This window comes from Corvus hawaiiensis, chromosome Z, assembly GCF_020740725.1.
Source record: "Corvus hawaiiensis isolate bCorHaw1 chromosome Z, bCorHaw1.pri.cur, whole genome shotgun sequence".
Classification (NCBI taxonomy): domain Eukaryota; kingdom Metazoa; phylum Chordata; class Aves; order Passeriformes; family Corvidae; genus Corvus; species Corvus hawaiiensis.
In genome coordinates, this window is record NC_063255.1 from 78,893,149 (window position 1) to 78,907,172 (window position 14,024).

A 14,024-nucleotide genomic window follows, 5' to 3' on the forward strand; every position below is an offset into this window, starting at 1 on the left:
TTGGAGATTTTTTATTAGGTTGGGTCTTTTGTGTGTCCTCTGGTTTGTTTTTTTTGTTTTGTTTTGTTTGGGTGGTTGCTTGGTTTTTGCTGGGGTTTTTGTTTGTTTGTGTTTTACAGTGGGTTTTTTCCTGCTTCTCCTAACACCTTATTGTCTCTGCCAGTTCTTGAACTCCATTGGAGAAGTTGATTTTAGCCCCTCTGTCTTCTTCCTATCTGACAGCTAAAGTTGCCTGCTGCATTATTGAATATTTTTCCAGCTTAACTGCAAGACAAATAAGAAAAATTTTCTCCCTGAAAATTCAGTGCGAGCATCCATTTAAGGTGCATTTAAAATGCTGAATTTTGAGTTGACACAAGGCTGAGGCAACAGGCAGAAATGTCCAAGTCTTCATCATGAAAACTCTATATTTTTACCTTCAGAAACAAGATCTGAGTGACCAGTTCAAGGTCTGTGGGCACTGGTTTTGATTTAGCACCAGTATTTTGAGCCCATTAAGTTTGGGGGTGTTTGTGCTACAAGAGAAGGGGAAGAAGTTCCCAAGAAGTCAGGGAGAGAGGGATGCCTGATGTAAGAAATGGAAGCCCACAGTGGTTCCTCCCTAAGCCATGGACATTTCAACAACTCCTAACAAAAAAATGAGTAGAAAATGAAAGTTAAACTAGTTCAGAGACTAAATGTCAGGTGTTCCTGTAAGTGACAAGGCAAGTGGTGAATCAACACGTGGCATGAAGTTTCTGCTGCTTGAGTTTGTGTCTTTCAGAATCTGGTGCTCAATAATGTGTGTGAGGACTTTAAAACTGCTGTCACTGTAGAGAAAAACTGAGAGTATTTAACATATTTTCAGTAAAATGTTGGACAGAATTTCTTTGTTGTCTTGAGATATCTTGGTGGAACCTTTCTGTGGACAAACACAATATTGGTAGTGGAGATGGAGAAGTTCAGTCACTGACACAAAAAATGAGAATATTTAAGTTTTTAATGGTAAAATTTTTGTGGTAAACCAAACCATAGGAACTACTTGAAATCTGCTTGTCACTGATTGCAGTTCCACCTGAATTTAAGCGGAATACATAGATACGTGAATATTTACAATATATAAGCCTTGTAAGCTTGGAAGGAGGAGGTTTTTATTACTATTTTTTATTACTATTACACAGTGTTAGTAGGGTGGTTCTGCTCTTGAGACATGGCTGAATTGAGAGACACTTCAGATTTCTCTTCTGTGAGTTGCACAGCTGTAAATAAAGTTGAGTTTCGTTTGCTGGAGGAGACGAGTCAAACCCAGGGTCCTCACTGGAGTGGCTGCACTCAGTTGACCTTTGTGGAAATGGTTGAAATTCTAATTTCCTGACACTCCTACTGTTTCATGAGGGCCTCGACACAAGCACAGCCCTTTCTCTTCCTTATCAGAGGTTCTCACCATCAGACAGTGCACACAGGAGCCTCCCTCTTCTACAGCACATCATTTCAAGTATCTTTTTATTAATCTTTTCACAGTTGTTATTGAACTTTCTTCTCCAGTTTGTAAACCCTCTGTACTTTAAATTGCTTTCCAGCACTACTTTGAGTATGTGTTTATGTAGGTTACATTATTTCAGCTTTCATCTGATTCCAGGATGTGAAAGGTTTCATTAATTTATTGATGTAAGATCATAGGAAAAATTCCAGTAGTAATCATTGGTAAAATAATAGCAGTTTCTCTGCAAGCTATTGCTACTCTAAATCAGTCTTTTTTGTCTTTGTGCTCAGTCAAAGCAAACTTTTATCTCTTCATTTTCTTCTGGAGCTGTAGGTACTCCTGCTTGCCAAAGCCATCCTCTTCATCTTCTGTTTAGTCAGATGTTTGTGCCTTTTTCCTGTAGATTTGCCACTCATCTTTTTAGATTTCTAGGTTATCGCCATGCTTCGGGGTGGGATCAGTAGAGAAGTTAAATGTTTTTGCTGTCAGTACCACTCATTTATCTGGGGGACTGGGCTTATTTGTGGGCTGTGAGGCAGCTCAAGAGTAGCCAAGAGCCCCCAGAACCTCACACAGTGTGGATGGTGTGACAGATTTGTGTATAAATTTAGGTGTGAGAGAGGAGATCCAGAGTGTGAGCAGGGAGGGATGACAGGAGTGCAGCACTGAATTGACGTGGCGACTGAAGCCAGCAAAATTCAAAATACTTGCATCATGAACTGGGAATCTGTGACCCCACCAGTTAAATTTTGTGTTGCTTTTTACTGTATTATGAAAAAGTGAATGAGAAGTATTCATGAATTATTTTGCCCTTCCTTACTTCTAAAATCTCCCAAGAACACTTTTGTTTTCTATTCCAAAGTTCCCATCTTTTCCCTTTCTGCAGTGGAAAGTACAGATGTCTGATTATGGCTTATTCTTCACTATTAATGCGTTAAGTTGTTTATATTCTGCACTTACAGCTGCTGAAACAAAGTGTTAAATAATTTGTCCTGATAGATGGATTGGCTGAGAAAGTCTGTTTATGTAATACTTCTGAACATTGTGGAACAATGTCCCGAGCTCTCCACGGGAGTGTTTAGGCTGGGTGGGTGTGAACATGGCAGTGACACAGGGTGGCTTTTACAAGATGAGTGGAATTAATCAGCAGTGTTTCTCTTTTTTCCCTGCAGCCTTTCATGTCCCCTCGGTACCCTGGAGGTCCAAGGCCACCTCTCAGAATACCCAACCAGGTAAGGCTTTACCCCTGCTGCTCTGCAGGGCCCAGGGTGGGGGTTCCCTCCCTGTGTTAACTCAGTTCTGTGTAAACTCATCTGCCCATCTCTGTTGGACATACAGATTATATTTATTTCACAGTAAATATGGGGATTATTGGTGAGAAACAGATCTCAGTGAGTGCTCTGTGGCTCCTACAGACACTCTGAGGACTTTGTAAAGGCTTTGAATTCCCAATTTTGTCTCATCTCCATCGGAGGATGTGCAGTGCCAGTGAGACACGGATGAGTAATGAGCTGCTGGGCATCAGCAGGGACCTTTTTTGGCCCATCTGTGAGAAGAGGGTTCTGGTGTTTTTAAGTTCTCCATAGTGCAGATAGAGGAGGAGAAAGAGTCGTCAGCAGATGAAAAGCTAAAGACAAGCAGACAAAAAAACATCAGTGGAGCTCTGAGAGGAAAACTAGGTCATTTACAATATTGGGAAAGGTTGAAAGGATAAATGGAAGAGGTGTTTTGGTCCAGCTTTGGCTTCCAGGACTGCCTTTCTATTGTCACACTATTCCCCAGGCTCATTTCTGGCTATTTTTTTATATCTGTGTAACACAGTTTCATATTTTGACACTGTATCACCAGAAGATATGAAATCTAAATTTCAGTGAGCTGGATGTATCAGGTGGCAAGACTTCTCCAGGTGTTGCTCTACCTGGTCATGTTTGGAATCACGTTAAGGTACCTGTACCAGGGCTACTTTCTCACCAGGGCAGGGAGTGACTTAAGTAACCTTGACTGGGTGATCATCTGTGCAGTGCCATTAGTTCTGCACTTCATATTTGATAACATTTTACTGCTGTCACTCAGTGCGTTCCTGGTTTTTGGACTTCCCAATACTGCCTTAGCCAGAGGTGTCTGAGCCCCTGAGCCAAGTGTTTGGGTTTCACACCCTGTGTGCCTGAGCAGGTTGAATCCTGGCAGGTGGGTGCTGGATGTGGTGGTTGGAAGCACTGCCAGCCTGCAGCTTTGGTCTCAGGAGTGTTTTTTTCTGCGCACTGTGGTATTTTCAGTCCAGTGTGGAAGCTAATCACATAATCCCAGCAAATTGCAGCTCTTGCTTCATTCACATTGTGCCACGTTCAGGAATTGCTGCTTTAACAGCACCGTCAGTACTCAAGTTACAGCATGGATGGGCAGTGTGTGGAAGCAATAAACTGTCGTGCAGCTTTAAGGCCCAAATTTTGGGTGGTAGTTTGGTCCTGGCATAATGGAAGGTGTCCCTGCCCATGGCAGAGGGATGGAATGAGCTGAACTTTAAGGTCCCTTCCAACCCAAACCATTCTGAGATTCTGCTCACTCAGGATACATTTTCACTGAAAATGTGGTGGTGCTTTGAAATGCAAAGTAGCACGTTGTGGATCAGCTGCAAAGATCCATTCATAAAAACATTTTTCTACTTGACCCAGCTACAGGTAAAACCATGTTAAAATGAGCTTTAAACCTAATTCAGTAAGCTCAGAGGGCAGATTAATGTGGGGATTTAAAAGCACATTAACTCTTGACTCAGAGGAAACATCCAGGAATTAGGAATGAAATATGTGTGTTGTGTCTTTAACATGAATTTCAAGGCATTCTGTGGTTTTATGCTGTGTTTTCCCTGCCTCAGGCCCTTGGAGGTGTCCCGGGGAGTCAGCCCCTCCTGCCCAGCGGGATGGACCCCACACGGCAGCAGGGTGAGTGCGGGACCTCTCCACAGCGCTGTCCTCACAAACTGGCACCTTTCTTCCTGAGCTCCAAACCTTTCTGCAGATCCTTAAGCTTTTCTGTTAATTAGAAAGGGATGATTCATTAAAAGTAGCTGCAGAAGGTGCTTGTGTCTTGCATAATTAAATCAGTCGTGCATTGCGTACATAAATAATGTCTTTTATGTTTTATTGCAGGTCATCCAAACATGGGTGGGCCGATGCAGAGGATGACTCCTCCAAGGGGAATGGTGCCATTAGGACCACAGGTATTTTCCACAGATGGGTTATTCTTAGTGACAGGCCTAGACTTAGTCTATATTCTCTGTCTTTGCATAGCTTGAAGATGCCCAGGACTTGTTTACATAATCCCTTTCCAAAACAAACTTCCTGTTTTACAAAAAAATCAGTTCTGAGTTGCAGCTGTACAAAACTGAAATGAAAATCTGTCATTTTCATTAATATTTGAAATTAAAAGAGGAATCCTTTCATTTGCTTTTTTAGAAAAGTGTATGTTGTAATCAAAGAGTGACATTGGCAAGGGAGACCAGGAGTGGGGTAGGTGTTTCCTCCTCCTCCTCCTCCTCCTCCTCCTCCTCCTCCTCCTCCTCATTGATTAAGCTGTTTAGGAGGAAAAGATTAATACCTCTAACTTCACCAAAAATCCCTCTCCAAATTCTGTGAAGTTTTTCTTTCCTCCACTGTTGATTTAAATTTTGGTGAGTGCAGGAGAGATTTTAGTGTGAAGTGAGACATCCACATTGCCATTTGTCCCTGCTGTCCACCTCGAGCCTCTCTGTGGCTCTGTCCCAGCAGTGCTCCAAGGCAGGGCACAAACAGTCCTGATGCACCCCTGGCACACAAATCCAGGAGGCTGCTCTGTGTTTTGTCAGCACTGCCAGCCAGCAGCGTGGGTGGTGGTGTTTCACACTGGTTCTGCCAGTGTTTTGTTTCACAGTGTGCTTGTTGTGCCCACACTGTGCATTTTTGCTTCCCCATTTTAGATGATCTCTCTGGTGGCTTCTTGTTTGAATAACAACTGAATTCTAAATGATGGAATAGCTTTGCATTTCAAGTCTGTTCACAACTGTCTCTACAATTTTGGGTCTTCTTCCTGGAAACCAGTTGTGCAGTTCTTCAAAACAGCTGCTGTGTGTGACCAACAGAACATTATTAAATATATTAGCTACTTTTTTCTGTAGCCCTGAAATGTATTTACTCTTTTTGGGAGTAGAAAAGAAGCTCTGCTGTGCTGCCATATGACATTGAGCTGATCCTTCATGCAGCACCGTTAGTCACACAGCAGGCAAATCTCATGCCGCTTTTTATGAGGATAATTTTTCCATTTTTGCTGTCATTTAAGATGCAGTGTTTTTGTAAGCTTCTTCTTTCTTGTGCTCAGCGTCCTAACCAACACAAAATTTAAGTCCACAAAACTTAAGTTCACAAATGACTCCATAATTGAATCACCATCTACCTGGGCCACCAGGCTCTGCAGAGAGCATCACTGCTCTGAAAGAACATCTGTATGGGTGGCCCTAATGGCAGTGCTGTTATTTGAGGGCAAAGGAGTACATCTGCTTAGGATTAGCAGTAATTACAGTCAGAAGTTAGATTGTCCGGTGAGACAGATTGTTCTACTTGTATTCCACTGAATAAAAGTAGGTGTAATTTGTTTTTTTGTGTAAGTAGTGCAGTCAAACTTTGGTCATAATATCAGGAGATAAATTCAGATTTCATGGGCCTTGGGAAATTAATTTGTTAGCATTGCTATGACGTTAATTGCCATATTAAATGCTCTCCATGATTATCACATTTGATTATCACAGATCTGGGATACTGGAAGGTGTCCCTGCCCAGGGCTAGGGGGTGACACTGGATGGGCTTTAAAGCCGCATCCTGGGATTCTGTGATTTATTAGAATTGAATAATGGAAAGAGAAATATAACGGTACATTTGAAAAGTTATATCGTATGGTTTAATTTTATGCAAACACAATGAAATCTAATTAGAAATAATACAGTTTGATATCTCAGAATCTTAGTCAGGGTTTCTGACTTTGAATAGCCTTGGTTTAAAAGTTGAATTCATTATAAAAACTGACCCTTGCTGGCCATAAACTTGAGCTCAATACATGTAAATTGTATAATTCCTCCTGAAACCATTTTAACCATTCTTAGCCAGTTTCTGTTGTTTGTAGTTGCTTCTCCTCGGGGTTAATCATCTTGTTTTTTTAAGTCACCAGTCAGGGAATCCTGAAAGCATGAATGGCATGGCCTGTCCTGGCAGCAGTTGCACAGGGATGTCATTAACCTGCTGTCCTTTCTTTCCCCCTCCTCTTTGGTTTTGTTTTTTTGTTTTGTGGTAGTCTGACCCTTGGTTGTCGTTGCAGAACTATGGAGGTGCCATGAGACCCCCTCTGAACGCTTTAGGTGGCCCGGGGATGCCTGGGATGAACATGTAAGCACAACATAAATCCTACTGTACTTAGAAAATTACTGCATTGCAGAAGGAACACTTGGGATGGATAAGGCAGGGCGAACATGCTTTGATGACCAATAAATGCAGTTTTAAGCAGTGAACCCACAGTCTTACAGGAGCCTTGGCTGTCCTAACAAGTCTATACAAATACTCAGTTTCTTTCACAGATGAAACTTCAAATACTGGGAATATTTTGTCTATGTAATCACTGATATATCCTTGTATGCATTTTAAAAAATGACACTATTTATATTTCTACTTACTAAATATCTTGTGAGGAATGGTTCTTCTCTGCAAAATAAATCAGTACTTAATTGAAGCAAAATAGCCTTTGTCTGGAACTATTTATAAGAAAAAGAAGGACACATTTGCTTTGAAAGTCTTCCTCAATTGCAGTTTTCATTTCCTTAACTACATTTATTTCCAGTCTAAACAGATAGATGAGCTTTACAGATATGAGAGTATTTTTGTCAGTGTTTCTGTGTATTTGTGGGTCTGGATCATCATCTGGTAAAACTGGATATAATCTGAGTTGAGATCTATTTCAGGCATGGATTTAGCCATGGCAGGGTGTTGTGCCTTGTATCCCTGAAGACAACCCCCCTTTTAAGTGTGTAGAAATACTTCAGATGTAACATTAAGAAAAGAGTAAAGATTTCTATACGCTTTTCTCATTATATCATACCCGTTTTTATAGAAAATGCAAATAAGAAATGTTAATTTTCATTTCAAGTAAAAAGTTTCCACCCTGAAAAGTTCAAAGAGGTACAGAAATAGATAATGTGATTTAAAAAATCCACCATACCTCTAATATATTTGGATTTCCAGACATACACTGAATTCTTGAAGCACATAAATTAAAATCTGAAGTTGTGTGTTGCCCTATCATAGACATCACATATCGGGATTCAAGACAATTGTAGGAACCATCCTGAGGGTAGGCACTTACGTTTTTCAATTAAATTGATGTGGAAAAAATATTTGGGCATTTGCAATTCAGTGTGAGTCAAGTATCAGGACTGTAGAGGCTTTCCTCAGCTCAAGACGGAATTAAAAAGAAAAGGAAATCTACTTTCCAGAAGTAAAATTGAGGGACAGGTAAGATATTTTGAAACTATTTATTGACATAAATGAGAGTTTGCACAGGAAAAGTAAGAAAAGAGTTTCCTGGATGATAAAAAGATTTCCTGGCCTACCAGAAAGACAGAAGATGGACTGAAATACTAATATTGCTGCTTTTTATAAGCACATTTTATCAGAGGGGTTGCTCTGAGTTGGGATTCTTTTAATTGTGTTTTCTGGACATTAGAGTGTTTTCTTACTGTAAATTTACTGCTGTCACTGGAATGTTAGTGAGGCCTTGTTTCTGTCCAGGATCAGACTCAGGGCTGGCCTGGAGGCAGTGGCAGAGGATGGACCCAAATGTGCTCTCTGTGTTACCCCTCGCCCTGTTTCTCAGTGCAGGAGGCAGCAGTGGGGTCATCTGGGGAAATCACGTTTCAGCTGTACATAAGGATGTCTTTCATACCTGAGTGTTTTCTTTACATGACTTTCTAGTGTTCTGTTCTTTTTTTCTTGGATTTTTGGCAGTGTTAAATACAAAAATGTGTGCTCCACAGAAACAGCTGCTGTTTGAAATCCAGCTTTTCCTCCTTGGAAGGTGTGAAAGGAAGCTGCTTTGGTTAAGGGCAGAGTATCTGCCAAATAAAATGTTACCATTTTTCTGGTTGAGAAAGTGTTCTTTATGGCCAGAAATGGCAGCCTGAGGACTCAAAAGGCAGCATTTCAGTCTGTATAATCCACAAATGCAGCACTGCTGGGTAGCTCCTTGCTTTGTCATCAATAACACCATCAGCCTTCTGTTGGACACAGCTGATGCACAGCCCATGTTCTTCCACAGAATAACTTCATTTTAGCTGTAGGTTTTTTAGTTGGAACTTGACGTAGCCATTTTTAGGAAGATTTCATGTCTCTGCCAGTTTTTGGAACAAAAAGGCAGATTTCAGGGAGCAGTGTTACATTTCACTGGTGATTTTTAACACCCCGTGTGACCTGCAGTGCTGTCTCAGGCACTAAGAATATCTCAGTCATGCCTCAGAATTACAAAAAAAAAAAAAAAAGAAAAGGTGTGATTTTGTCTTTTAATTTCAATTCACAAACTTGAGTCTAGATGTTTCATTTCCTGATGGAATATATTCATCTCTTGGGAAACTAAAATTTCAGACTTTTATTTTTTCAAGCCAGCTTTGACGTTAACAGGACAAACTCTAAAAAATTGGTGCGGGCCACCTGAAATTGGTCATACTTGCAGATACTTCATTAATTATTTTGGAATCGGTACTTGTATGGTGTTTTATGGCCCTGTTGGTCCTTCCAATATAAAACATTTAGTGGAAGGCAAAAGACCTGCTTGGATTGAATTGGGGAAAAAAATTCAGTTTGTAGGTTTTTATGTGTGTTTTATAAGCACTTGGCTCCACAAAATCCATGCAGCTTTCCAGCAGATTCTGCTGCAGTGATTTCTAAGTCTATACTGAAAGCTGTCCAATAAATCTGAAAATTCCAACAGCTTTTTAGATGAAAGGTGAGTTGCCTTGTCTCAGTGTAAATTTCTGAGTTTCCATATTCCTGTGGCTTAACCCAGTCATGTCTCTGAGCCAGTACATGTCACAGAAATGAGTGTGAGCATTTGGGGTGAAAACAGCCTTTAAGTGTTACAAATATTCCTGGTTTTTCTGAAAGAGAGGATCCAATAAACCAATGAAAGATAAAAACAACAGGAGAAAAAACCCAGTTAATATTTCACCATGTGATCATCAGCAGAGGAGAAATTGCTGAATATCTGAGCTGAGGAGCATTTCCTTGCTCAGTCTTTCATTGAATGAGGCAGAAAAGACCATATAAACATTCTTGATTTCCAGCATTCCAACAATAATGGCAGTGGAAATAAGTAAATTTTCTCTTGATTTGTTTTTGAGAGAGTTCCTTTGTAGTTTCATCAACAACGTAATAAAAAAAAAATAAGATTCAATATTAAATCCCTCAGGCAATGTATGCACTTAATAGTTTTTATTTCTGCAAGACTTAGAAAACTTCCAGAAATCATTAGTAAAGGGTGATTCTTTCTCTCTGTTTAAGTCTCTCTCCCATGCCTGGTGAGCTGCAGTGGTTAATGTTGCTTTTCTACAGCTAATGAGGCTAAAATGCCATTTTAGATGTGAAAGTTTTGTCATCTCTGCCTCTCCATTGTCACGGCCTTCAAAAAGTGATTCAGTCTCGTTTATAAACAACCAGGAGCTCTTAGTGCTCCCAGAAATAATTATGGGTTTGAGACATTGTGATGGTAAACACAGAGATTTTACCTCTGCTGTGTCTGAGTTCCCTCTGAATTGTTAAGAGAGGAAGCCTCATCCCCAAACTATTTTTCTGGGCTTAGCTGAGAGTGAGGAACTTAAAATAACAGCAGAAGTTGTGAGAAAAACCCTCTGAGGGTTTTCTGGGTTTAATACATGAAATTTATTATCATGACTGGTGTTGTTATCATCATGATCATCATGATCATCTTCATCATCATATAGGGATCATAGCAACATATTTTGTATGGCTTGTTCTTATATAAATTAGGTGTTCCCAAAACATTTATTAGCTAATTGCACAAGTTTTACTAATGAAACATGACTATATTGCAGTATTCTAGACCCATGGTAAATGCATGCATCCTCAGTACTTCAGGCATGTGCTTAATTATGTGAGCAAGATTACTGGTTTTATGACTGAACACTTATTTATTTTATGACTTAAATTTATTTTCTGAGTCATAAATAAATTAATCAACTCACCAGATTATTAAATAGCAGTGCAACAACAAGAATTCTGCTCTTCATTTTAACTTGGGGTAGTTATGGTTTGTAAACACATTTTAGTTTGAAAAAAGCCACTTTCTTCCTTCCTCTGGAAACAGGTTATTCAGATTTTTTCCTCAGAGAATGGTCAGAGGATGGGGATGTTCTGTGTCTCATCATTCATCTTCTGTTTCAGGGGTCCTGGGGGTGGCAGACCTTGGCCAAACCCAACCAATGCCAATTCAGTAAGTAAATATTACAAATATATTTGACATCTTCCTGTATTTAGGGAAGTACCTTCACAGCAGGCCCAGCAGTGCCGTAATATAAAGGCTGTTCTGGGGTCCTACATGAACAGCAGTGTCTGGTATTTCTCCAGAAGGCAGAAAAATCTCGTTTTCTTTCAGGGATCATTGGTTTAAGCATGTCCATTTTTAGCACTTGCATTTGGACAAGGTGGGTCTGGCTTGCCCTGTTAAACAGTTTTTTCTGGTTTTCTCACTTTGAGCTTTTTAATTGTATTAGTGAAACTCTTCTTCAGTTTTCTTTTGCATGTACTTGACTAAAATGGGTATTTCTTAACTGATAGTCAAAGTCTTTTCAGTCCCTGAAATCAGTTGGCAAGTCCAACAATGGATTCATTTGTAACAATCATTTGGCTGACAAGTTGTCTGTAGAGAAATTTGTGTTTGTCAGTACAGTTGCTCCTCCCACAACAGCACTGGCCTGTGTTCCTTTGGACAGAATAATTGCAAAGGCTGTAACACAGAAGACAACCAGATTATTCACAGGATTTCTCCAGGACACTGCCCTTTAAAAAAAACATAAATAAAAAATGCAAATAAATACCAGTGTCTTCTAAGGTGAAAGATGTGGTAGCTTCTTTTCCTTTTATGGTCAAGATTTTAATCAAAATTTGGTATCTCTAAGAACACACAAATTCAGTTCATGCTTGGCTGACTCTGAACTCCTGCTGAGTGAAATGCAAGTATGTGCTGCCTAAGTTCATAAACCTTATCAACTACATTGCCTTAATAGTCTTATACCTTAGCATTTTAGTACTTTAATTTATAGTTAATATTTTCAAATTGCTGAAGAGAGGTGTTTATTTTGACAACAGAGGCGTTTCCCCCCACGATCGTAGCTGCATCTTTAGTTTCTGTAATTAAATGAGCACTAACCCGCAGCTGCCTGGAGCCCCTCCCAGCGCAGAGGGAATCACAGCTTTTCTGTTGATGTTACAGATACCTTATTCCTCGGCGTCTCCTGGGAACTACGTGGTGAGTACCTGTGTGTGTGTGCCTGTGTGTTTGTGGGACACCACGTCTCGTTCAGGCAGAGGAACAGCAGCCCAGATGTGGAGGGGAGCCCCCGTGTGTCGGCTGGGAGCTGAACATCTGGCCTGCACCGAGGGTTTCCAGCCGGCCCTGCTACAGATGTGGCTGTTCGTTACCAGAGTCGTCATCAGCCTACTCCTAATTGCCCTCGGTGCTGCTTCACTTGAGAAAACATTCCTGTAGCTAACACAGTGTATTGTCTTCAATAAAGAAGGACAAAAAACCCCTTGGCTTTCTCAGTAAAACCGTGCTGTGTGGGAGTTTCTGAACTTCTACAGGAAAAAAATGTTTACGTGTAGTGCTGGATTTTGTTTCTGTCACCAGAGATTAACTTTGTTGATTATTTTAGATTCTTTATGTTGTTGTTGCTGTTGTTCTCAGCTTATTTGTATGTCTGAAGAGCTCTTCTAAGGCAGATTGTTTAGTCTGGTTTTGCCACATGAACAGGACTGGTGTCACAGGGTGACGAGGGAGGATTATATATTTAAAGCAATTTATTTTGTGCTTTATTTAGACAATTAGCAGTGGAAAAGGTTATGATTCTTGCAAGTGTCTATAACTGTAGCCGTGATTTCGTCACAATTTAGTGGAAGCAGCCAAGATTTGCTGTCCCCAGGTCAGTTCTTTCAATGCGGAACTTCACAGAGCTCTCTCTGTTTGGAAGACATTTTGTGGTTTTGCCACATTCCATTTTTGCAGAATTTAACGACATTTGGGGAATATTTGACTTCATGGACAACAAATGTTTGAGGATGAGGGATGGGCCAGAGAGCTCCTTAAAAAGGTTTATAGTGAAAAGATTTGTAATCTGGATTTATTAACTTTGAGAACTTAATACAATTAATCTATATATAATATTTTAATATATAGTAATATATAAGCTTATCTACAAATATGTAAGTGTATATAATATGTATAAATATACAAATGTATACTCTCTTTATACATAAATAAAATTATATTCTCAGAGTGAAAATAGTTGATACCAAGAGGCTTTCTAAGAGAAGAAAATACACAAACAATGAGAGTAAAAGCAAATTTACAATGAGATGCAAAAGTTAATGAAGACAAGTAACTTTTCTCATGAATGACCAGTTAGTTGTTCCTGCATCTCTTTATGTAATGTTGAAAAATATACAGAGAGAGCCCTTAAAAAAATCAAGTTTGTGAGCTTAGTACACAGGTATATGAATACAAAGTGTATGGAGTCATGTAGGTATGGGTAAAATGTGGATATGTATTTGTGGATAAAAAGTATGTGGATAGATATCCTGTAAGCAGACAGGAACAGCCAAACCCTTGTAACTGCTGCCACTGAAAAGATATCCCTGCCTGAAACAGAATATCTGCTGTTTTAAATTATAACAAAAGAGATAAAGTACAGTAATAGTCATATGGCAATGGAAATAATAATTATTACTAGCAATCTATGTATGTTTTATTATGGAAAGTCAACATTTATTGTCTTTTATTGATGCAGGCATTTTTAGCACAGTGGAAGTTGGTAGTTTTTCATGTTACCTAAAGATATTAGGGGTTCTGGAAACATAGGAAGCAAGATGTTGTGTTTCTGTTCTTAGTAAATGCTTAGGGTGATTAGAATAAAATCCCTGGAGAACCCTAAAACTCTTGTTTGACAATCGGAGCATTTTGTGTTTCTTGGACTTGATCAGATTTGTGACATGGAAATACCCAAAACGTAAAAAAATATATGTCCCTTGATGTTTGGGTTTTTTTGGTGTGTCTCTTTTAGCTTTAGTCTAACCTTTTATTTCATGCTAACTGACAATTTTTCCTTTCTCCAGGGTCCTCCAGGAGGTGGAGGGCCACCAGGAACACCCATCATGCCTAGTCCTGCAGGTACTGAAATACACTTGGAAACAACAAAATTACAAGGGATTTTAGGAAGTACACGAGTTATTTTTTTAATATAGAATCAGATAACTCTAAATTA

General features: G+C 39.6%; 1 protein-coding gene across 4 annotated transcripts in view; it reads left to right on the top strand.

The window, feature by feature from the left end:
• Window positions 1–14,024, top strand: part of SSBP2 (single stranded DNA binding protein 2) — a 134,923-nt gene that overhangs the window by 99,945 nt on the left and 20,954 nt on the right. For 2 of the 4 annotated variants that reach the window (XM_048292227.1, XM_048292229.1), the window contains 7 exons: window positions 2,635–2,694; window positions 4,335–4,401; window positions 4,609–4,679; window positions 6,779–6,870; window positions 10,930–10,978; window positions 11,978–12,013; window positions 13,876–13,930. In XM_048292227.1, coding sequence (XP_048148184.1) covers window positions 2,635–2,694; window positions 4,335–4,401; window positions 4,609–4,679; window positions 6,779–6,870; window positions 10,930–10,978; window positions 11,978–12,013; window positions 13,876–13,930 — 430 coding nt within the window. The remainder of the gene's footprint in view (window positions 1–2,634; window positions 2,695–4,334; window positions 4,402–4,608; window positions 4,680–6,778; window positions 6,871–10,929; window positions 10,979–11,977; window positions 12,014–13,875; window positions 13,931–14,024) is intronic. The other 2 variants (XM_048292228.1, XM_048292231.1) reach the window with 1 other exon arrangement.